This window comes from Sapajus apella, unplaced genomic scaffold, assembly GCF_009761245.1.
Source record: "Sapajus apella isolate SASKATOON/1434 unplaced genomic scaffold, GSC_monkey_1.0 scaffold34, whole genome shotgun sequence".
Taxonomy (NCBI): Eukaryota; Metazoa; Chordata; class Mammalia; order Primates; family Cebidae; genus Sapajus; species Sapajus apella.
The window spans coordinates 23,040,420-23,065,440 of NW_022436974.1; the positions used below are offsets into that span (position 1 = coordinate 23,040,420).

At 41.6% G+C, this 25,021-nt stretch overlaps 1 protein-coding gene across 2 annotated transcripts in view; it reads left to right on the plus strand.

The window, feature by feature from the left end:
* GAB2 (GRB2 associated binding protein 2) overlaps window positions 1–25,021 on the plus strand; it is a 213,465-nt gene that overhangs the window by 171,101 nt on the left and 17,343 nt on the right. For both annotated transcript variants that reach the window (XM_032295903.1, XM_032295904.1), the window contains exon 3: window positions 7,356–7,599. In XM_032295903.1, coding sequence (XP_032151794.1) covers window positions 7,356–7,599 — 244 coding nt within the window. The remainder of the gene's footprint in view (window positions 1–7,355; window positions 7,600–25,021) is intronic.

Consider the following 25,021-nt stretch of genomic DNA (forward strand, 5'->3'; position numbering starts at 1 on the left):
TGCTTAGTAAATGGCAGCTGTGATTATCATAATCACTGTTGTTCTTTTGGTTCTCATTAATTCCCCGTATACCACCTAAACAGAGCATAAGTGTGACTAAAACTAAAATTACAACTGTTATCTTCCAAGCATCCATCATGCCTTGGAAAGCAGCTTGTACCTCTTGGCCTATCTCAAAGTCTCAACCAGTTCCCTGTGTACTCCAGGAGTAGGAGCAATAGGAGTGGCTAAGTACTGTGTTAAATGTTTTATATTAAATCTCTATTCCTCACAGCAGCCCTGCAAAATACTTACCCCTGTTGAACAAATGAGAATTGAAAAGGTTTATCAACATATCCAAGGCCACAGAGCTAGGAGTTAGCAGAGCCAGGCTTTGAATCCAGCTCCAACACGAGTTTTGGTTTACCACTTTATGGGTTCTAAGACCCACTGAGCCTTGAGGGTGGGGATAAATTTTGGGGAGAAAAGGGATAAAGATGAAAAGGGCAGTGAGATAAGGGAACTAGTCATTATTTGGCCAGTCATCTTTTCCAGAAACTCCCGCCAACCTCCCCTTTCCTGCTCATGTTATCACTAGCCAGTCGGTGGCAGGGCTGGGCTGGGCCAGGCTGGGCTGGGCTGGGCCGGGCTGGGCTGGGCTGGGCTGGGCTGGGCTCCTCGGCTGAAATCCTTCAGAGCTTTCCTGTTCTAGAGTTTTGCAGGGAGGTGGGAGGAGTGTTTGTATGCTGGGCAGGCTTCCCAGGGGTGATTGTGGAAAGGAAGGGGAGTGATTCTGTAGGGCACTAAAAAGAAGCCAGGAAGAAAGGAAAAGAAAAAAAAAAAAAAAAAACCTGTTTAAAAGAAAACAGATTGACTCAGACATTTATGGGCATTATCTTTAGTCTAGACTTAGAGATAGAAGCCCAGGCCAGGAGTTTAGAAACCTCCATTTTCTCCTTGTGTCTTGGGTCATTAGGAAGGTCAGTTACATAGCAAGAAGTACCAAAACAGCCCAGCTACACATTGTTTAATGTCTTCCTTTTTTTCACCATTCTTTTCTTCTCTCAAGGGGTACTCAGGCAATAAAAACAAATCCTATTAACGCCTTATGTATGTGCATGGATTTGTTTCCAAACCCTTATCTCATTCACCTCCTAAAACAGCCCTGTGAGACAGACAGGTAGGAATTATCCTCTGAAACTTGATAGCTATGAATTAAAGCTCAGAGACCACACATGATCTCACAACTAGTTAATGGCAGAGCTGGAGGAACTGGATTCCTGGTCTCCTGACTCCTGTCCATGCATGAGGTTCTCTCAATGGGAGTAGAATTTCAACCCACATAGATCTATTCTCACTCTCCCATGCCTGCCCCCAGGTAACCACTAATCTGTTTTCTGTCTCTGTGGATTTGCCCCTTCTAGATATTTCACATAAATTAAATCATATGATCTGTGGTCTTTTACAATTGGCTTCTTTCACTTAGTGTAGTATTTTGAAGGTTCATCAAGATAACCTATATCAGTATTTTATTTCTATGTCTAAATAATATTCCAGTGTGTGGATATATCACATTTTGTTTATCCATTCATCAGGATATTTGAGTTGTTTCCATTTTTTGGCTCTCATGAATAATGCTGATATGGACGTTCATGTGCAGGTTTTTGGTGTGTTTGTTTTAATTCAATCCTCTCAGCAACCCTCTATGATAAACAGCAAGGCTTGTAATCCTAGACAGTAATAGTCCCTTTGTACAGATGAAGCAACTGAGGCCAAGTGATTTGCTCCAGGTCAAATAGCAATCTAAAGGCAGATCTAGGAACAGAGCCAAGTCTCTCCACTACTAGCCTAATAAATTTTTTTCTGTTACATGTACCACATCATGTAGCTTTTGTTCTATGAAATGTTTGGAGGTATATTTGAAAAACTTCAATTATAGGGAGTGACCCTGAGGGGTGAAGGAGCCATGAATCACAGCAATACCAGCCCTAGGAATCAGCCCTGTCTAGAATGGAGATGTAAAACATACTCCACTTACCAAAGGCAAGCCATCTGAAGGAAGCAGCTTTCAGTGAGCAAACCAAACCACCACCAAACACAAAGTGGCTGAAGCTCTTGCCTCCAACTGATGAGGAAAGTGAGTAGCACCTCCCGGAACCTCATCTATTGGGGGGCAGGCAGCTCATCAGAATTAGGGGTTGGAACCATGGAGGAAAGGGTAGCAGGGGTATTGTGCCTTAAGGGTCCAAAACGGGAAAATCTTATTCCAGAAAAGTTGTCTCTGAATTCACCTTTGTAATTATTTTTCCTGAGATAAGCAAGAAAACCTTGTTAGAAGTTTCAGGTTTTATGGTATATATTGGTTTCCTAGGACCGCCATAACAAATTACCACAAACTGGGTAGATTAAAACAGCAAAAACTTACTCTCTCACAGTTCTGGAGGATATCCAAAATTAAGGCATTGGTGGTATTGGTTCCTTCTGGGTGCTCTAAGAAAAGTCTGTTTTTACCTCTCTTTTAGTTCCTGGTGGCTGCCAGCAGTCCTTGGCATTCCTTGGCTTGTAGATACATCATGTCAGTCTCTACTTTGATCCATATGTCACATGGCATTCTGCCTGTGTGTTTCTCTGTCTCTGTGTCTCTTTCACATAAGGATCCCAGTTCATTGGATAAGGGCCCATCCTAATCCAGTATGACCTCCTTTTAGCTATGTCTAGAGAGACCCTATTTTCAAATAAGGTCACATTCTGAAGTTCCAGGTAGATATGAGTTTTGGAAGGACACTAGTCAACGTAGTATAGACACCAATAAAATCACATAAATTCAGGCAGAGATCTTTTTAAAGTTGCAAGCAGAAGTGGGATTTTGGCAAGGTTTAGTGTCAAAACAGCTTTGAAATAATTTTCTAGAGCTATGGACTTTTTTTTTTCTTTTAGAGACAAGGTGTCACTCTGTCATCTTGGCTGGTGTGCTGTGGTGCGATCATAGCCCACTGCAACCTCAATCTCTTGGGCTCAAGCAATCCTCCTGTCTCAGTCTCCTGAGTAGCTAGGCCTACAGGCACACACTACCACACCCAGTTAATTTTTTAATTTTTGGTAGAGTCTGGTCTTACTGTGTTTCCCAGGCTGGTCTCAAACTCCTGACCTCAAGTAGCCCTCTTGTGTCTGCCTCCCAACGCATCAGGATTACAGACATGAGCTACTGCACCAGTCAAGCTGCAGACCATTAGATGGAGCTGGCTAGTTTCACTGACATGGCTTTATGCTGGTAGAATAGAAATCCAAGTCTCTGTTGAATGAAGGCCCAATTCATCCTAATTCCTACTTACTGTTATTAACAGGCTATTAAAACCTCTCTGACTGGCCAGGTGCAGTGGCTTACGCCTGTAATCCCAGCACTCTGGGAGGCCAAGGTGGGCAGATCATGAGGTCAAGAGATTGAGACCATCCTGGCCAACATGGTGAAACCTCGTCTCTACTAAAACTACAAAAATTAGCTGGGCGTGGTGGCGCACGCCTATAGTCCCAGCTACTCAGGAGGCTGAGGCAGGAGAATTGCTTGAACCTAGAAGCAGAGGTTGCAGTGAGCCAAGATCGTGCCACTGCACTATAGCCTGGCACCTGGTGACAAAGCAAGACTCTGTCTTAAAAAAAAAAAAAAAAGAAAACTCTCTTATTTTGACCACAAGAAACACACATATTTGGATTTGAGTGCCAGGGAAAATTATTTCATTCTTTCAGTATAATCAGTCAACAAATACGTATTGAGTATGTACCATGGCTGGGGCTGTTCTAGTATATAAGTGACTAGAAAGTGTTTGTACTTATGACATTCAAGGTTTTCTAGACCCTGTGTGTATTTCATTCTTTTCATCCTTATAGCTGTCCTATGTTGATTTGTAAATAAGAAAACTGAGACTCTGAGAGGTGAAGTGACTTCCCTAAGTATGTAACTAAATAGACTGAGTCACAGATACGACTCCACAGCCTGAGTTCAAGGCAGGGGCTCCTCTTTTATTTAAGGATGTTGAGGATGGGTCACTCCTCTTTTATTTACACTCACAGCCAAAGCTTTCAACATAGGGGGCATGAAGGATGCATTTTATGACAAGACAGGATAAGTAGGTTGTGTCAAAATGGCATTTCTTGTGGGACTAAGGAAACTCAACTTTATTCTGAAGGCAATGAGGAGTCAGTGAATGTTACTGAGGAATAATGATTTCTTATGGTCTGTACTTTCTTTGATCAACATCTATTCATTGAATTATGTCACACCCTGGGCTTAATGCTGAGGATAAAGCCATTTGAAAATCTTTGCCATCACTGTGTTTATAGCCTAATGTACAAAGTCGTGAGAGAGAAGTTGGTATTTTCCTGGAATTGCATTTGAGACACAGGAAAGTACAGTTAAGAAACAAATTTGAAGAAATAAATAGTAAAATGGCTTTGAAAACAGAGGCTGGGTGCAGGGCTTATAACCCTAGCCCTAGCACTCTAGAAGGCCAAGGTGGGAGGATTCATTAAGGGCAGAAGTTCAAGAGTAGGCTGGACAACATAATGAGACCCTGTCTCTACGAAAAAGAAAATTAAAATTAGCCTGGCCTGCTGACGCATGTCTGTAATCCTGGTTATTCAAGGAGGCTAAGGCAAGAAGATTGCTTGAGCCCAGGAGTTGAAGGTTATAGTGAGCTATGATTGTACCATGGCACTCCAGCCTGAGCAGCAGAGTGAGACCATGTCTCTAAAAAAGACAGAGCTTTGTAGGTCATCTGAAGTATAACAGAAGAGTGTTAAGGAGACCAGTGACAATGCCGTGACATGGTTACTGAGAAATGGAAGAGTCCTAGAAAATGCCTAGACTTCTGACTTGGAGAACTGACGGGCTGGTGTTGCTGTACCTCACTGAGAAAGGGAACACAAGAGTGATGAAGAGGTCAATTTAGATTGTTGAGTTTGGCCCACTTATGGGACATCTTAATGGAGGTGCTCAGCAGGTGGAGGGATATACAGCATGGAGCCCCAGAGAGAGAACTGAGCTAGAGATGAAGATTTGAGAGCTGTCAGCACTTAGTTGGTAACTGAAGCTGTGTGAGTGGACAGGATTACCCTCTGGAGAATCTCCAGCGGGAGAGAGAGACTATAGGAGGGTGTAGAGTAAAGCCCTGAGGATTGCCTCCATTGAAGGGGCAGGCAAAGGAAGAGGAATCCAATGAGATAACAGAGAATACAGAATCTCACCAGAGTCCTGTTTTTTTGCAGTTTCCTTGTGTCTTCTTAGGCAATAGCTTGTATTCTTTCCATGGCCCTGTGGCTACTCTATCCCATAGTGTACACTCTCTCTCCTCCACTGTTAGAGAGTTCATCTTGCAAATCTAATGGAGTAATGAGCCATCGATTCTGTTAACAAATGTCCAGTTTACTGCAAGACCTGTAATGGGAGTTCATTTTGGAGGTCAATACAGCTGTCAGTGGAACAGTTTTTCCCTGGAGGCCCATCAGCTTTTTCTGTTGTACAGTGGCAGAAGGTGTCCTGCCCAGCACCAGAAATGCCTGGAGAGTAATTAATACTGTAGAGCATTAATAAGTTGTTGATCCCTCCTAGGGCCATGAGAAGGGTACAGCCTGAAATAGGTCAGATGACAGGGAATGGAAGGTAAACTGTGTTCCCTCTGATATGTGTTGAATAACCCTAGAAAATCACCATCACCGCTAACAAAATATGTTATTCCACCAGCTATCGTACTGCCTAAAATTACATCTTTAAACTTTCATTTATTTTGAACAAGAAGTTTCACTGGTGGAATTTTTAAATGCTGAATGAATGCGTTTGCTTAGTCTGCAGACATGAACCAAGAACCTGCTATGTACCTTGCCTTTATTAGGTAAATGCTGGGACTGTAATGGTAACAACATCACAGTCACTTTTCTCAGAAAGCCATGGGCTAGTCAAGGAAGCATAGTGACCATGGATATAATGGGAGCATGGGCCAAGTGCCGTTGGCCCACAGAAGAAGAACCAAGTCCAGGAAGGTTTCAGAGAGAATATGATATCCGTCTAGGGTCTTAAAGTCTGTGTATGAGTTTGCCAGTAGAGTAGAGATGAAATCCAAGTGGAAGGAACAGCATAAGGCAAAACAAAGAATCATAAAAGAGGCTGGTGTGTTCAGGGACTGATGATGCTTCCACATGCCTTGTTTATGGGTGGAGAAAAGCAGGAAGTAGGTCAGACTGTGAAAAGCCTTGTATGTTATGCTAAGGAATTTGGACTAAGCTTAGAGAACCAGCCAAATGAATAATGCCCTTGGCTCAGGGTGTAGCCCTGTAAGTTATTATCTGTCCTTAGCACCTCACTTTCTAACACAACAGAGTAGAGTTGAAGATAAGAGAAAAAGACCAATAAACAGGGAGTGGTGGGTGGTGGGGAATGTAGATATCCTTGGAGGTCTTTGGAGGCCAGGCAGGAGCAGATGGGATCCAGTATTAAGGGACAACTCCAAATACATTTGTGCTTTTATCATTAATGCAGAAAGGCACAGTGCAGAGCCTCAATTAATGAGTCTTCAGTAAGCAAAGCCTCTTTTAACAAAGCTAGCCTTACCCTTTTCCCCCTGTAATTAGATGTTTAAATTTCTTTTTTTTTTTTTTTTTTTAATTTCAACTTGTATTTCAGGTACCAGGGGTACATATGCAAGTGTGTTACATGGTTATGTCTAATGCCTTCTGTTCATCCTCTCACCCAAATAGTGAACACTGTACCCAATAGGTAGTTTTTCAGGCCTTGTCCCCCTCTCTCCCTCTCTGCTCACATAGTCCTTAGTGTCTTTGTTTCCATCTTATGTCCATGTGCACCCAGTGTTTAGCTCCAACTTACAAGCAAGAACATTAGGGTATTTGGTTTTGTTTCTGCATGAATTCACTTAGGATAATGATGTCCAACTGCATCCATGTTGCTGCAAAAGACATGATTTCATCCTTGGATGCAGGAGGAGCCACCAAAGAGTGGGAAGGTGGTATAGTACTCATTGCTCTAGAGGCAGACCTTGCCTGAGGGTCAGGGTCACACTCCTAGACTACAGGTAGCTATACTGCCAGGCAGTGGGGCAGATTTGGCCCAGATTGTAATAGGAAGTCGCCTCTGGGCTACCCCAAAAGCAGTACAGAGGTACAGAGGATCTCTTCTTCAGCCAAGATGGCCAGGAGGCCTCAGCCCTCCTCTGGGAGGGTGGCAAGGGGCAGGTTTGTGAGAGGGAGAGAACGCTACTGCTGGATTATTGCCTCTGCTCTTAATCTTTTTTCTTCCTCTGACAACCCCCTTTGGGATAAGGATATATTTCCTTCCTTTTTCATTCACAGAGTATTTCTGCTTTTCACAGACTCCCTGAGAAACATTTCCTCAGCCGGTCATGGCCCCCGCTCTTCTCCAGCTGAGCTCAGCAGCTCTAGCCAGCACCTTCTCCGAGAACGCAAATCCTCAGCCCCATCACACTCCAGCCAGCCAACTCTGTTCACATTTGAACCCACCGTGTCAAACCATGTGCAGCCCACCTTGTCCACCAGTGCGCCTCAGGAGTATCTCTACTTGCACCAGTGCATAAGCCGAAGAGCAGAAAATGCAAGGTAGGAGGCTGCTACAGCCATTAGGTGGATTAGTGACTGCTCATAGGGGCTAGTACTTCTCAGTCCTTGCCTTTTTAATTCTAAAGACAAGAAAGCAAAACAGTGTCTCTTTTCAGGTAAACAAACGCATCTATGACGTGTCTATAATTTTTTGCTTCTGTAGCCTTCATATTTTATTGGTGTCATCTGTGTTGCTACACAGTAATAACTGGGTTCCAGAGAAACCTCCTATTATCAAAAATTGTGCTATAAAAAATTGGGTTTGATTTGGAGGCAGGGGCGAAGGCATTAGGGGATAGAGTTTCAGAATTGCAAAAAAAACAATCAGTTTACTTGTTGGCCTTAAAAGTATAGCTATGAAACCATAACATTGTTGAACAAATCCATACCTCACTTTGCTCCATCAACTTATACATGAAGAGCTGAGTCCTAAAAAGATAGAGTGAGTTAGCCAAAGCCACTGAACTAGTTAGTGGCAAAGCTGAAAATAGTACCTGATTCTCCCGAATCACTGACCAGAGATAGACAGTGTAGTATAATGAAAAGCATGTTACAGGCTTTGAAGTCAGTCAGATACGGGTTCAGATTCAGCTTCTGCCACTTTCTTTGTGATCTTGGGCTAATTATTTAGCCAGATTTACCTTCAATATTCTTATTTTCACAATGGGAATAACTAATTCAAAGACGTATTAATGAGTGTAAAATAATAAAACATACATAAAATAGTCAGTAGTAGAGAGTAAGTACATTTTACCTGTTCTTTTTATGCCCCATCCCCTTCTACTACATATATAATTGCCTGGGGGCAGAGACTGTGAGGTCTTAAAATCATAGTTCTAGTGAAAGGCAAAGTACTTAGCAGTAGTGCCTTGCAGAGTTTAACGTGCACGTGAAACACCTAAAGGTCTTGTTGAAATGCTCACTCTGAATCAGTAAGCCCGGCCTAGGTCCTGGGATCCTGCCTTTCTGATACTCCCCATGATACCAGTGCAGCTTGTCTACAGATGACACTTTAAGTATTAGCTTTATATAGTATTAATAATTATACTACCAACACTCCAGTGATCCTGCTGAAGCATCAGAGAACATGGAAACATCTCTGCTTGAGTGAGCAGTTAGGGCCCACTCTCTGCACCCCTGCCCGCTCTGTGAAACCTCTATTAATCTTCGTACCTGGAATTCATTTTTTCTCTGAATCACCACAGCAGTTTTTTATTCTCTCTCTCACAGCATTTGGAACTTTCTATGTTGTAGTATGGATTTTTATATTAATATATTACTATTATTTGAAGACAGGGCCCACAGTAGGTGCGTAATAAATATTGGAACAAATCCGTGTCGTAGAGGGATAACCTAGTAGAAGAGGTAGAACTTTCTGCAGCTGGGGAGGTCACATTGTTGTAGGCTTTTGACCAAGCCCTGATTTTCTCTGTCGTCGTTTTCACTTGTGTAGATAAGGGAATGAAAGGGCAATGAGCAGGATCTCAGGGAGATTTTTGGAGAAAATAAGCTCAAATAGTTTTTGTAGAATTCCAAGGGAAGTTGGAGGGTAGGAAGGAAGCTTTCCTAAATCCAGAAATACTATATGTTTTCTCGTAATAGTGGAGTAGCTTGCATCATGCTAAATGTACTGTAATAATTACAAACTCTGGACAAAATATTAAAAAATATTTCGAAGGGCTTAAAGAGCAATAAAAAAAAATCAGGCAGAAACTGGAAGAGATCTGACTCTTGAAAGAAGTGAAATTCAGTTTACATCGCTTTTCCTATCATGTTCCAATAACATATCCAGAATATTCAGTATACAATGAGAAAATGCTAGACATAGGAAGGAACCATATACATTAACTCATAGTTGAGAGAACTTGGTATCTAGAAACAGATCAAAATAAACCCAGGTTTTAGACCCAGCCTACAAAGACTTTAAAATAATTGTGTCATTTTTTAATCTATGGGGGATAATAGATAGAACAGATGAAGAGATGGTCAATTTTAGGATGGATATAGAAACTCTGAAAAAGAATTGGGGAGTTCCAGTTCCACTATGGTGACAGAAACCACCACAGGCTTTCCTTCCCACTGATTACAACTAAAAACTCTGGACAAAAATCCAAAGTGCAATACCCAAAGACTCTGAAAAATAAATAAAAGGAGATAGATTGTAAAAGGGAGAAAAACTTGTAGAGAAGTGACTACACAGAGGTGAACGTTTTGTCTCTCATGGATTTGCCTCCAAGTTGGGCTCCATCACAAAGTAGCACAGTGGAGCAAATGGCTAAAATACCATAAAAACCCTATCTTTCTGGATAGCGGAACCAGAAGAGGAGCTCCATGGGGGATGGAAGGAGCAAGTATCCCAGAATGAAGAGAGCTGGAGAAGGGATCTTCTAACTCTGGGAATGAAACTATGTGAATCTTAGGATCACCTTGGGCTACACACGTGTGGGACAGACCCAAAGGAGTGCAATGAAGGCTATGTGAACTGAATGAAGATTTGAACTACCATACACAAGAGGAGAGACAGAACTTGCAGTCTGAACCTAACCAGGTTGATTTCCTATAAAAATATCAGTTCTCCATGGGATTATAACAGAACCCGGCGTCTACACACCATAATGTTCATAGCATTCAGGATCTATATTCCAAAATGTCTCAGCATGCCAAAAACCAGAAAAATATAACCCATTCTTAATGGAATTCACAGATACCAACCTCAAAATAACCCAGATGTTGTAATTACCAGACACAGATTTCGAAGTTCCTATTAAAACAACATTCCATGTAAGAAAGGAAAACACTAGTTGAAACTAGTGGAATGAAAAAACCCTCTGCCAACCTAGAAGTATGTGTTCTGCAAAAGTATCCTTCAGGAATGAAAACAAAATTAAGACATTCTCAGATAAAGAAAAATAACAGCATTTGCAAGAGATCTGTTTTTAAAAACTGATAAGAAATTTCCTCAGGCTGAAGCAAGATGGCACTAGAAGGAAACCTGGATTTTCAGGAATGAAGGAAGAGCAATAGAAATAGTAAATACTTGTGTAACTATGAAAGATTATTTTTCCCTTTTAACTTTTTAAAAATATGTTTAAGTGTTAAAAGCAAAAATCAAACAATGTCTAGTGAGGTTTTCACTTGGTTTTCTTACTCCTTAGAATGAAGAGCTCTCTTTGCCATTTCTTGCCCTGTGAGTGGCCTGGTGAGAAACTTTCCCAGCTTTAATTTATCTGGAAATTTCTTTATTTCACCTTCAGTTTTGAGAGATTTTGCTGGGTATATAATTTCAGAATAACAGTTCTATTTTCTTTCAGCATTTAAAGGATACCATTCTAGTTCTTCTGACCTTCATTGTTTCTGATGAGAGATTAGCAGGTTTTATTTTTCTTTCTCATTTGTAAGTGAACATGCATACTTTTTGTTTTTATTTTTTGGAGGCAGGGTCTCGCTCTGTCACCCAGGCTGGAGTGCAGTGGTGCAGTCTTGGCTTACTGCAACCTTTGCATCCCAGGTCAAGTGATTCTCCTGCCTCAGCCTCCCAAGTAGCTAGGACTACAAGGGCGTACCACCACACCCAGCTAATTTTTGTATTTATCATAGAGACAGGGTTTCACTATGTTGGCCAGGCTGGTCTTGAAATCCTGATGTCAGGTGATCCATCTGCCTCAGCCTCCCAAAGTGCTGGGATTATAGGTGTGACCACCGTGCCCCGCCAGCAGTTATTTTAATTTTTATTCTTCTATATGTATTTTCCTTCCTCTGAATGATTTTTTCTTTTAAAAAAAATTTGTAGTAAATATGTAACATAAATATATCATCTTAGCCATTTTTAAGTGCATAATTCAGTAAAGTACATTCATAGTGTTATATAATCAATCTCCAGAAATCTTTTCATCTTACAAAACTGACCTTCTAACCATTAAACAACTCCCTGTTTCCCCTTTCTTCAGGCTCTGAAAACCACCATTCTACTTTCTGTCTCCACGAGTCTTACTTCTCTAGATGCCTCATATATGTAGAATCATACTACATTTCTTTTAGCCATTTATCTGCTGGTGGCCACTTAGATTCCATTATCTTGCCTATTGTGACTAGAGATGAATTAAACATGGGGGTGGAAATATCTCTTCAACATACTGATTTCTTTTCCTTCAGATATATACCCAATAATGGGATTGTTGGATCATAAGGTAGTTCTATTGTTTTGTTTTGGTTTTTTGAGGAACTTTCATACTGTTTTCCATAATGACTGTACTAATTTACATTCCTACCAACAGTATACAAGAGTTCCCTTTCTCCACATCCTCACCAGCATCTGTTATTTTTCTTTTTGAAAATAGCCATCCCAACTAGGGTGAGATGATATCTCATTGTGGTTTTGATTTACATTTCCCTGATGATTAGTGACGGTGAGCTTTTTTTTTTTTTTTTTTTTTAAATATACATATTGACTATTTTTCTGTCTTCATTTGAGAGAGATCTTTTTTCAGCTAATTTCCCTTAATTGGGTCATTTGGGGTTTTTTTTGCTGTTCAGTTGTTTGAGTTCCTTGTATATTCTGGATATCAACCTTCCTTCAGATGAATAGCTTGCAAATATTTTCTCCCATTCAGTAGGTTGTCTCTTCACTCTGTTGTTTCCCTTTGCTGTGCAGAAGATTTTTAGTTTAATATAGTCCCATTTGTCTGTTTTTTTTTTTTTCCTTTGAGATGGAGTCTCCCTCTGTCGCCCAGGCTGGAGTGCAGTGGTGCAATGTTGGCTCATTGCAACCTGTGCCTCCCAGAGTCAAGTGATTCTCCTGGTTCAGCCTCTTGAGCATCTGGGACCACAGGCATGTGCCACCATACCTGGCCAATTTTTGTATGTTTAATAGAGACAGAGTTTTACCACGTTGGCCAGCCTGGTCTCGAACTCCTGACCTCAAGTAATCCATCCATGTTGACCTCCTAAAGTGTTGGATTACAGATGTGAGCTACCACACCCAGCCATTTGTCTATTTTTTTTACTGTGCCTTTGAGGTCTTAGCTGGGCCCTTTTTTGTTTTTGATGGGAGATTTTTGTTGCAAATTCTGTCTCATTACTCATGATTAGTCTCTTCAGGTTTTCCATTTCTTTTTGGTTCAATCTTGGTAAGTTGTGTTTGTCCAGGAATTTATCCATTTCTGTTAAGTTTTCCAATTTGTTGGTGTAGAGTTGTTCATAATCACCTTTAATGATCCTTTGCATTACTGTGCTATCAGTTATAATGTCTCCTTTTTCTTTTTTTATTTTATTTGTTTTGAGACAGAGTCTCATTGTGTCACCCAGGCTGGTTGGTGTGCAGCTGCATGATCTCCACTCACTGAAACATCTGCCTCCTGGGCTCAAGCGATTCTCGTGCCTCAGCCTCCCGAGTAGCTGGGATTACAGGCATGTGCCACCACGCCCGTAATATTTGTATTTTTAGTAGCAATTGGGTTTCACCATGTTGGTCAGGCTGGTCTTGAATTCCTGACCTCAAGTGACCCACTTGCCTCAGCCTCCCAAAATGCTGAGATTACAGGAGTGAGCTGCCATGCCCATCCTTGTTTTTCTTTTTCTTTTTTTGAGACCGAGTCTCACTCCTTCACCCATGCTGGAGAGTGCAGTGGTGTGATCTTAGCTCACTGCAACCTCCACCTCCTGGGTTCAAGTGATTTTCATGCCTCAGCCTCCCGAGTAGCTGCGATTACAGGCGTGTGCCACCACACCCGATGGAGTTTCACCATGTTGGCCAGGCTGGTCTTGAACCCGTGACTCAAGTGATCATCTGCCTGCTTTAGCCTCCCAAAGTGCTGGGATTACAGGCATGAGCCACTGCCCCTTGCCTCATTTTTTCTTTGTTTGCATCTTTTTCCTTTTTTTTTTTTTTTCTTGGCTAGTCTAGCTACTGGTTTGTTGATTTTTTTTTTAATTCTTTGAGAAAATTAACTTCATTTTGTTGATCTTTTATGTTTTTTGTCTCGATTTTATTTCTGCTCTGATCTTTTTTTCCCTGCCCTTTTACCAATTTGGGGTTTGGTTTTTGTTTTTCTGTTTCCCTAAGATGCATCATTAATTTTTTACTTTTTTGATATTAGCATTTATTGCCATAAACTTCCCTCTTAATAATGCTTTTGCTGTATACCATAGGTTTTGGTATGTTGTGTTTCTATTTTCATTTGTTTCAAGACATTTCTAAATTTCATTCTTAATCTCTTCATTGACCCATTAATCATTCAAGGGCATATTGTTTAATTTTCCATATATTTGTACAATTTTGGAACTTCCTCTCGTTATTGATTTCTAGTTTTATTCCATTGTGATCAGAAAAGATGCTTGATGTGACATCATTTCTTTTAAAATCTCTTGAGACTTGTATGTGGCCTAACATGTGGTCTGTCCTATAGAATGTCACATGTGCTCATGAGAAGAATTATACTCTGCAGCTGTTGGATGAAATATTCTGTTAGGTCCATGTGGTCTAAAGTGCAATTTAAATCTAATGTTTCCTGACTGATTTTTCATCTAGGTGGTCTGTCCATGCTGAGAGTGAGGTGTTGAAGTCTCCAGCGATGATTATATTAGAGTCTGTCTCTCCCTGTCCATCTTAATGGTGTTCAATAAATCTTGCAGGTTTTCTTCACTCTTTTCATTTGTATTCCTTTTTTTCCTTCTGGCTGGGTAATTTCAAACTACCTGTCTTCAAGTTCAGATATTCTTTCTTCTGATTGATCAAATGTGCTGTTGAAGCTCTCTGTTCTGTTTTTTATTTCATGCATTGAATTCTTCAGCTGCAGAATTTCTGTTTGGTTTTTTTCTTTCTTTGTTGAATTTTTTTGTTCATATGTGAATTCTTTGTCCTGATTTCTTTAAATTGTCTGTCTGTATTTTCTTGTATCTCACTGACTTTTCTTAACATCATTACTTTGAATTGTCTTTCTGTAATTTGTTGATCTCCTTTTCATTGGGATCTGTTACTAGCAAGAGTCAGTAGCCAGTTTCTTTTGTGCTTTTTTGGTGTTGTATTTCCTTACTTTTTTTGTGTTTCTTGTGTTCTCATGTTAATATCCATGCTTCTGGTGGAAAGATCACCTCTTCCAGACTTTCTACAGTGGATTTCTTAGAGAAAGACTTTCACCTGCAGTTGGGTTTTAGTGTTCCAGTTGAAAAGAGTATGGTGATTGTGTTTCCACATAGGTGCAATAGTATAGTCTGCATGTACCTTCTTTGCCTATGTTTAACATTAATAAAAACTGTGAATGCCTCAGTGGCCTAGACTATAGAAGTTTGTGCAGCATCAGTGGTAGCATGGGACATTGTTAATATCCTTAGTGTCAAGGGCATTTAGAGTCTTTCTATTCTCATTTTCCCCACAATGAGGAGACTTATCCAGGGGATTCCTCTTGGTGTCAGGTCCGGCATGATCTACAAGTAGCTCCAGCAGTACTGAGTTCTAGGTACTGGTGCTTGGAGCTTATGTGGGATTGGGGTTCTAAGCTCAGAGTCTCATGAACCTGTTGTGGCAGCTGAGTCTTGGGGTACAGGTTCACTCTGTAGCAGGGTTAGATGTGGACTGTCCACCGAGCCAGGATCTGTGACTTTGTTGAACCCTCTAGCAGCTCAGGCTCATGGGACCAGCTGTGATTCTATCCCCAGTAAGCAGGGCACAGAACTGGCCTTACCCTGGGGAAGAAGGGATGTTCTGGAGGTTTGGTTTCAGGGAGCAGGGTACAGCTTGAATTTGGGAACCTGAGCCAGTAAGGCTCAATGGCAACTTGGGTCTTGGGATGGTAGACTATGTAGCAGTGACTCTGGACCCTCGTTAGGCTTAGCAAATACCCCGGAATAGTAGAGTACAGCTGTCTTTTGGGCCATAGAGGGGCAGGGAACAGCACAGCAATGACTCTACTCCCCAGGGAGAGGGATGACTCAACAGCTCAAACTGTTGGGGACTAGTGCAGCTCCAAGAAAGCAAGGCACTAGAGTTTTTGCCCTGTAGGGCAGGGTGTCTCAGCTCAGGCACGGCTCTCTTTCCCTGAGACTCAGGGTCTTATATCATCAGCTCAGCCTTGGAAGGTACCATTGCTCAGCTCAACTAGGGCACCCATTCCCCAGGGGGTGATGTGCTGCCTCAGCTCAGGCCTGGGAGGGTGTGACTATTCTGAGGAGCCCAGGCATCCTTTCCTTGGAATGCAGACCACCATGTCATTTTAGGTACTAGGGCGCTTGACCACTTTGGGGAGCCAATGCAGTGTTTCCTGGGATGCAGCCACTGGCTTCAGCTTAGGCACTGTGGAGGAATGACTGTTCTGAGCAGTCAAGATGCTCTTTTCCCAGAAGAGAGTGTACTGCTTCAGCTCTGACCCAAGGGAATGGGGAAAGGAGTAGGTGGAATAGCTTTACTTCTGCTTGACACCACTTGGAAGGGTATAACAACTGCTCATAGCTCAGCTTTGGAATGTTAGGCCACAGGGCTAGGATGGCTCAGCTGCAGCTTAGCCTCAGGAATGAAAGGGAGCCATGGCTACTCACCCCTGGAGCACGACACACTCCAGCCATAGTTTCACTTCCAAGATGGCGTAGCACAGAAGCCACCTGGACCACAGGGGATGGGGTACAGTGTTGGCTCCTTCTCTTGGGGGAACTCAGCTATGTGGACCCTAGGCAACTCCCTTCACTGGGCTTAGTGCCTACAAGGACTTCAGGGGACTCCAGTGGAGAGGTCTGAGATGTCCAAGGTGTTGATGGCAGTTGCTGTGATCCTCCTGCCAACCTTCCCACTAAAAGAAGTTCCTCCTGGTTCCAAGCTGATTTTGCATGGAGTGATGAAGGCCCGGTGTATTTCATTCTGTTCTCTATTTGATCATACCAAGTTTATGTGCTCATTGAGTTTCTTTTACTCCTCTGATGCATCCTGGGACCCTCCCTCAGTTGTTTTTGCTAAAATGTAGTTGTTTATTCATTGTTCTGCCTGTCTTTCTGAGGGGGACAAGCACTAAGGGTTTCTTGTTAACCATTTTGCTAGCATAACTTCCTTTTTTTTTTTCCTTAAGAAAGTGGATGTGATGTGGTATCTCATTGTGGTCTTGATTTGCATAGTGGTATAATCTCATGTGTATGTTGGCCATTTGTGTATCTTCTTTGGAGAAATGTCTATTCCAAGTCTTTTGTCCATTTTTTAGTCAGATTGTTTGATTTTTGTTGGGGTTGTTGAGTTGTTGGAGTTCTTTACCTATTCTGGATATTAAACCGTTACCAGATATATGATTTGCAAATATTTCTCCCATAGATTGGCTTTTTACTCTGCTGATCATGTTCTTTGAAACATAGGTATTTTAATTCTGATACAGTTCAATGTATCCATTTGTATTTTTGTTGCCTGTGCTTGTAGTATCATATTCAAGAAATCATTGTCGAATCCAGAGTTATGAAGCTTTTCTTCTACGTATGTTGTCTTATAAGAGGTTTATAGTTGTAGCTCTTACGTTTAGGTCTTTGATCCATTTTGAGTTAGTTTTTAAATCTGTTGTAAAGTAAACATCCAAAAACTTTGTTTTTGTGGGTTGACTTAGTTTTTTAGTTCTATCTGTTGCTTTTTTAAAATCCAGTTTAGCAAATTTTCTACCAATATTTCTTCGACCTTTTTTGTTTTGTTTTGTTTTTTTGAGATGGAGTCTCACTCTGTCACTCAGGCTGGAGTGCAGTGGCATGATCTCAGCTCACTGCAACCTCTGCCTCCTGGGTTCAAGCAATTCTCCTTCCTCAGCCTCCTGAGTAACTGGAACTACAGGCGTGTGCCACTGCACCCAGCTAATTTTTGTATTTTTAGCAGAGATGGGGTTTTACCATGTTAGCCAGGATGGTCTCAATCTCTTGATCAAGATCCACCTGCCTCGGCTTCCCAAAGTGCTGGGATTACAGGTGTGAGCCACCACACCCAGCCCAACCTTTTTCTTTTTTCTTTTCTTTTCTTTTTTTTTCAGTGACAGGGTCTCAGTCTGGCACCTAGGCTAGTGTACATAACTCAGTGCAGCCTCAGACTCCTGGGCTTCAGATCCTCCTGTCTTAGCCTTCCAAGTAGCTGAGACTACAGGCATATGCCACCATGCTTGATTAATTTTTTGTAGAGATGACATCTCGCTGTATTGCACAGGCTGGTCCCAAACTCCTGGCCTCGAGCAGTCCTCCCGCATCAGCCTCCCAAAGTGCTAGGATGAGCTACCACACCTGGCCTCTTCGAATCTTTTTCTGCCACATTTTCTTTTTTTTCCCTTCAACTTTTATTTTAACTTGCAGGGTACATGTGCAGGATGTGCAGATTTATTACATAGGTAAACATGTGCCATGGTGGTTTACTGCACAGATCAACCCATCACCTAGGTATTAAGCCCAGCATGCATTAGCTATTCTTTCTGATGTTCTCCCTCCATCTCCCCTGTTCAACAGCCCCCAATTTGTGTTTTTCCCCCCACCTCCGGTATCCGTGTGTTCTCATCGTTAAGCTTCCACCTATAAGTGAAAACATGCAGTGCTTGGTTTTCTGTTCCTGAGTTAGTTTGCTGAGTATAACGGCTTCCAGCTCCATCCGTGTCCCTGCAAAGGACACGATCTAATTCCTTTTTATGGCTGCATAGTATTCCATGGTGTATATGTACCACATTTTCTCTATCTAGCCTATTACTGATGGGCATTCCTTCTGAGACTCAGTTATTCATATGCTAGACTATTTGATACTGACCCAACAGTCACTTACATTATATATTTTTTCCAATCTTTTTCTCTCTCCACTCAGTTAAGATGATTTTTTAAACTGATTTTTCAGTTCTAGATTTCCTCATTCTTTTGTTTTCCACAATTTTTTAAGAAGAAATTGAAGTACAGTCAGTGGCATGTATATAGTTTCCTCATGTCCCTTTGTAATCCATCCTTCCTTTACCTCATTCCTTGAGAACCAATAACAGCCTTTCTGCTGCTACAGATTCATTTGCATTTTCTAGAATTTTACATAGATGGAATCATATTGTATGTACTAGTTTTCTTGACTTGTTTCATTCTGCATAATGCTTTTGGGATTCATCCATGTTTATACATGTGTCATTAGTTTGTTCCTTTTTATTTCTCAGTAGTATAGTGTATCTTTATATCACAATTCACTTTTCCATTCACATGATGATAAGCATTTAGATTGTTTCTAGTTTTGGCTATTACAAATTAAGACCCATTTGTACTTAAACAGTAATAAACAAATCTTTGTAGGAACATTTGTTTTTATTTCCCTTGGGCAAATACCTAGAAAACTATGCCCAGATGGTTTTACTGATAAATTCTACCAAGCATTCAAAGATAACACAAATCTTACCCATAGGAGGAGAGGATTCTTTCACAGCTTATTTTATGAGACCAGCAAAACCCTAGTATCAAAATCTGGCAAAGATGACGGGAAATAAATTACAGAGCAATATCCCCTGTAAATAATACACAGAAATCCTTTTGAAAAACAAAGGATTGGCAGTTGAATCCAACTAAATACATATGTATGTATATCTATGTGTGTCTATTAGGGACAATACATATATTAGGGAATATGTATGTGTGTATACATTAGGGGCAAGACATCATGACAAAGTAGTGTTTATCCCAGGAAAAAGGTTGGTTTGACTTCAAAAAAAACCAACCAGTGTAATTCATTACATTAAGAGAATGAAGAAGAAAAATAATGTCATTGGGTGTGGTGGCACACGCCTGTAGTCCCAGCTACTCGGGAGGCTGAGGCAGGAGAATTGCTTGAACCCGGGAGGCGGAGGTTGCAATGAGCCAAGGCTGCACCACTGCACTCCAGCCTGGCGCCTGGTGACGGAGTGAGACTGTCTCAAAAAAAATAAAAATAAAAAATAATGTCATAATCTCAGTAGATGCAGAGACAAAACTCAATACTTCATGGGGGAAAAAAAGTATATCTTAGCAAACTATGAACCAAGGAGAACTTTTTTTTTTTTTTTTTTTTTTTTTGGAGATGGAGTCTCACTCTTGTCACCCAGGCTGGAGTGCAATGGTGCAATCTTAGCTCACTGCAACTTCCGCCTCCTGAGTTCAAGTGATTCTCCTGCCTCAGCCTCCCGAGTAGCTGGGATTATAGGTGCCTGCCACCACACCTGGCTAATTTTTGTATTTTTAGATAAAAAGCCTTTTTTATCTTATGACCTTGCTTTTTTGTTGTTGTTAAAATAGAGACAGGGTTTTGCCATGTTGCCCAGGCTGGTCCTGAACTCTTGAGTTCCAGTTATCTGCCTGCCTCAGCATTCCAAAATGTTGGGATTACAGGCATGAACCACTGTTCCTCCATGGAACTGACTAGAATCTCCAGTACAAAGTTAAATAGAAGTGGTAAGAACAGGTATTCTCTCTTCGTTTTTAATTTTAGGGCATTAGGTTCAATATTTCTCCATTAGGTATGATCTTAGCTGTAGGGTTCCATAGAAGTCCTTTATCAGTTTAAAAAATTCTCTTGCTGGGCACAGTGGCTCGCACCTGTAATCCCAGCACTTTGGGAGGCCGAGGCGGGTAGATCACGAGGTCAGGAGATCAAGACCATCCTGGGCAACATGGTGAAACCCTGTCTCTATTTTAACAACAACAAAAAAGCAAGGTCATAAGATAAAAAAGGTTTTATGCAAAAACAAGTTTTACAGTATGCAACAAGCCATTGGAAAATGAAAAAAATTTAATTCTTTATAGAATGGTAGCAGAAAACATGAAATACTTAGAAATTATCAACAAATATGCAATACTTCTTCACTGAAAACTGGCAAGTGTTGTGGAGAGAAATGAAAGACCTAAATATGGAGAGTGATGTACAATAGTTATGAACTAGAAGACTCAATATTATTTAGGTGGCAGTTTTTCTCAAATTGTTCTGTAGATTCAACACAATCCAAATAAAAATCCCAGTCTCAAGTATGTCTTTATCAGCAGCATGAAAATGGACTAATACAGTAAATTGGTACCAGTAGAGTGGGCACTGCTGAAAAGCTACCAGAAATGTGGAAGCGACTTTGGAACTGGGTAACAGGTAGAGGTTGGAACAGTTTGGAGGGCTCAGAAGAAGACAGGAAAATGTGGGAAAGTTTGGAACTTCTTGGAGACTTGTTGAATGGCTTTGACTAAAAGCCTGTTAGCGATATGGTCCAGGCTGAGGTGGTCTCAGATGGAAATAAGGAACTTGCTGGGAACCGGAGCAAAGGTGACTCTTGTTGTTTTAGCAAAGAGAGTGGTGGCATTTCGCCCCTGCCCTAGAGATTTGTGGAACTTTCAACTTGAGAGAGATGATTTAGGGTATCTGGTGAAAGAAATTTCTAAGCAACAAAGCATTCAAGAGGTGACTTGGGTACTGTTAAAGGCATTCGATTTTATAAGGGCAGCAGAACACAAACAGTAGAAAAATTTGCCGCCTGGCGTGATGGAAAAGAAAAGCCTGGCTGGGTGCGGTGGCTCACGCCTGTAATCTCAACACTTTGGGAGGCCAAGGCAGGCAGATCACAAGGTCAGGGGTTCGAGACCAGCCTGGCCAACGTAGTGAAATCCTGTCTCTACTAAAAATGAAAAAATTAGCCCTGCGTGGTGGCGGTTCCCCATAATCCCAGCTACAGAGTCAGGAGAATTGCTTGAAACCAGAAGGCGGAGGTTGCAATGAACAGAGATTGCACCACTGCACTCTAGCCTGGGGGACAGAGCAAGACTCCATCTCCAAAAATAAAAGAGAAAAACCCGCTTATGGGGAGAAATTCAAGCCAGCTGCAGATGTTTGCATAAGTAGCAAGGAGCCTAATGTTAATCTCCAAGACCATGGGGAAAATGTTCCAGGCCATGTCAGAGACCTTCATGGCAGCCCCTCCCATCACAGGCCTGGATGCCCAGGAGGAAAAAGGGGTTGCTGGGCCTGGCCCAGGGTCCCTGTGCTATGTGCAGCCTAGGGACTTGGTGCCTTGTATCCCAGCTACTCCAGTCGTGGCTGAAAGGGGCCAATGTACAGCTCAGGCTGTGGCTTCAGAGGGTGGAAGACCCAAGTCTTGGTAGCTTCCAAGTGGTGTTGAGCCTGTGGGTGCACAGAAGTCAAAAATTGGGGTTTGGGAACCTCTACCTAGATTTCAGAGGACATATGGAAAAGCCTGGATGCCCAAGCAAAAGTTTGCTGCAGGGGTGGGGCTCTCATGAAGAACCTCTGCTAGGGCAATGCAGAAAGGAAATGTGGGGTCAGAGCCCCCACACAGCGTCCCTACTGGGCACTGCCTGCTGGAGTTGTGAGAGGAGGGCCGCCATACTACAGACCCCAGAATGGTAGCTCTACCAACAGCTTGTACCGTGTGCCTGGAAAAGGTGCAGACACTCAACGCCAGCCTGTGAAAGCAGCCAGGAGGGAGGCTGTACCCTGCAAAGTCACAGGGATAGAGCTGCCCAAGATGCTGGGAGCCCACCTCTTGCATCAGTGTGATCTGGATGTAAGACTTGGAGTCAAAGGAGATCATTTTGGAGCCTTAAAGTTTGACTGTCCCACTGGATTTCAGACTTGTGTGAGCCCTGTAACCCCTTTGTTTTGACCAGTTTCTCCCATTTGGAATGGCTGTATTTACCCAAGACCTGTACCCTCATTGCATCTAGGAAGTAACCAGCCTGCTTTTGGATTTTATAGGCTCACAGGCGGGAAGGGACTTGTCTTGTCTCAGATGAGACTTTGGACTGTGGACTTTGGGGTTAATGCTGAAATTAAAACTTTGAGGGACTATTGGGAAGGCATGATTGGTTTTGAAACGTGAGGATATGAGATTTGGAGGGGCCGGGGGCAGAATAGTATGGTTTGGCTGTGTCCCCATCCAAATCTCAATTTGAACTGTTTATCCCAGAATTCCCACATGTTGTGGGAAGGGACCCAGGAGAAGGTAATTGAATCATGGGTCAGGTCTTTCTTCTGCTATTCTCAGGATACTAAGTCTCACGAGATCTGATGGGTTTATCAGGGGTTTCCGCTTTTGCTTCTTCCTCATTTTCTCTTGCTGGCACCATGTAAGAAGTGCCTTTTGCCTCCCGCCATGATTCTGAGGTCTCCCCAAGCCATGTGGAACTCTAAGTTCAATTAAACCTCTCTTCCCAGTCTTGGGTATGTCTTTGTCAGCAGTGTGAAAACTGACTAACACACATAGATACTGATAAGCTGATTCTAAAATTTATGTGAGAATGCAAACAACCTAGAATAACCAAAGAAATTTTTTAAAAAGAACAACAACAAAGTCAGGATTTATACTACTTGATTTTAGGACTTTCTTTAAAAAACTATGGTAATCAAGATACTGTTGTATTGGTGAAAGGATAAAAACTTATAGATCACTAGAAGAGATTGGCAAGTCCAGAAGAGAAATATATACAAACACATATATTTATATAAATATTTTAAATGCATATATATTTTAATATATAAATAATATGTATTAAATATAAATGTATGTGTGTATATATATGTATATACATATATATATACATACATATATATATACACACACATGTATGTGTGTGTGTGTGTGCACACGCCAATGGAGAAAGGAAAAGCCTTTTCTGCAAATGATGCTGGAACAGCTTGATATTCATACAGAAATAATAAAAAAAGAACAGCAACCCTTCATATCACACCATTCACCCCAAAATTAAAATACATCAGAGACCTAAATGTAAAATCAAATATAATCTAAAATGAAACTTCTATGCTGGGCGCAGTAGCTCACACCTATAATCCCGGCACTTTAGGAGGCTGAGAAGGGCGGATTGGTTGAGCTCAGGAGTTCAAAACCAGCCTGGGTAACATGGCAAAACCCAGTCTCTACAGAAAATACAAAAAATAGCCAGGCATGGTTGCATGTGCCTGCTTCCCCAGCTACTCAGCCCGCTGAGGTGGGAATATCACTTGAGCCTGGGGAAGGTGAAGGCTGCAGTGAGCCAAGATCATTGCATTGGACTGTAGCCTGGGTGACAGTAAGACCCTGTATTTAAAAAAAAAATAAACTTCTAGAGGAAAACATCTCCATGCTCTTGAGGTAAGCAAAGATTTGTATATAGGACACAAAATGCAAGAATTGTAGAGAAAAAACTGATAAAGTAGTCCTTATCAAAATTAAAACTTTTATTCTTCAAGAGGCCTCTTTAAGAAAACAAAATGGGCTGGGCATGGTGGCACATGCCTGTAATCCCAGCAGTTTGGGAGGCTGAGGCAGGCAGATCACTTGAGGTTAGGGGTCCAAGACCAGCCTGGCCAACGTGGCGAAACCCCATGTCTGCTAAAAATACAAAACTTAGGCATTGTGGTGTGCAACTGGTAGTCCCAGCTACAGAAGAGGCTGAGGCATGAGAATCACATTAACCCAGGAGGTAGAGGTTGCAGTGAGCTGAGATCGCACCACTGCACTCTAGCTTGGGTGACAGAGTGAGCCGAGTGAGACTCTATCAAAAAAAAAAAAAAAAAAAAAAAAGGCAAGTCACAAAATGTGAGAAAATATTCAACATGCATATCTAACAAATGATTTGTTTCTGGTCTACATAAAGAATTTCTACAATTCAATAAGAAGAGAGCAATTCAGTTTTTTTTAATGGGCCAAAGATTTGAACAGATACTTCACCAAAAAACAAAGATATTGGAATGTCCAGTAAGCACATGAATAGATATTCAGTGTTCTGGGAAATGCAAATTATAATCTCAGTGAGCTTCTGCTTCACCTCTGCTGGAAGGGCTAAAATAAAAAATGGCTAACAGGCCGGATGCAGTGGCTCATGTCTATAATCCCAGCACTTTGGGAGGACAAGGCAGGTGAATTGTTTCAGCTCACAAGTGTGAGATCAGCATAGGCAACATGGCAAAACCCTGTCTCTACCAAAAGCAATCCAAAAAATATTAGCCAGGCATGGTGGTGCACGCCTGTAGTCCCAACTACTCAGAAGCCTGAGGTGGGAGGATGGCTTGAGCCCAAGTGGCGGAGATTGTAGTGAACCGAGATCATGCCACTGCACTGTAGCCTGAGCAATAGAGCCAGACCTTGTCTCAAAAAAGAAAAAAAGATCAACAGTGCCAAGTGTTGGTAAAAATATGAATAGGTTTTAATCCTGTTCCCGCTGGCATTCACATTATATACTAGGTACTCTGGAAAAAAAGGAATGCTTTAAAGTTTACAAAGCACTTTTATGTCAGTTACCACGTATGATCTCCAAAGTAATCCTATAAGGTTATTTTGAGTAGGGCGTATAAGGAGAATCAGCCCCATTCATCTCTGCCTAGCATAGACTAGATAGAACTATGTCTGATTGGATTACTGAGGCTATTAATTATTAATACCCACTTTCTCTCTTTTCATTTGTGTGGGAACCTGATTATAAAGACACAATAAATTAA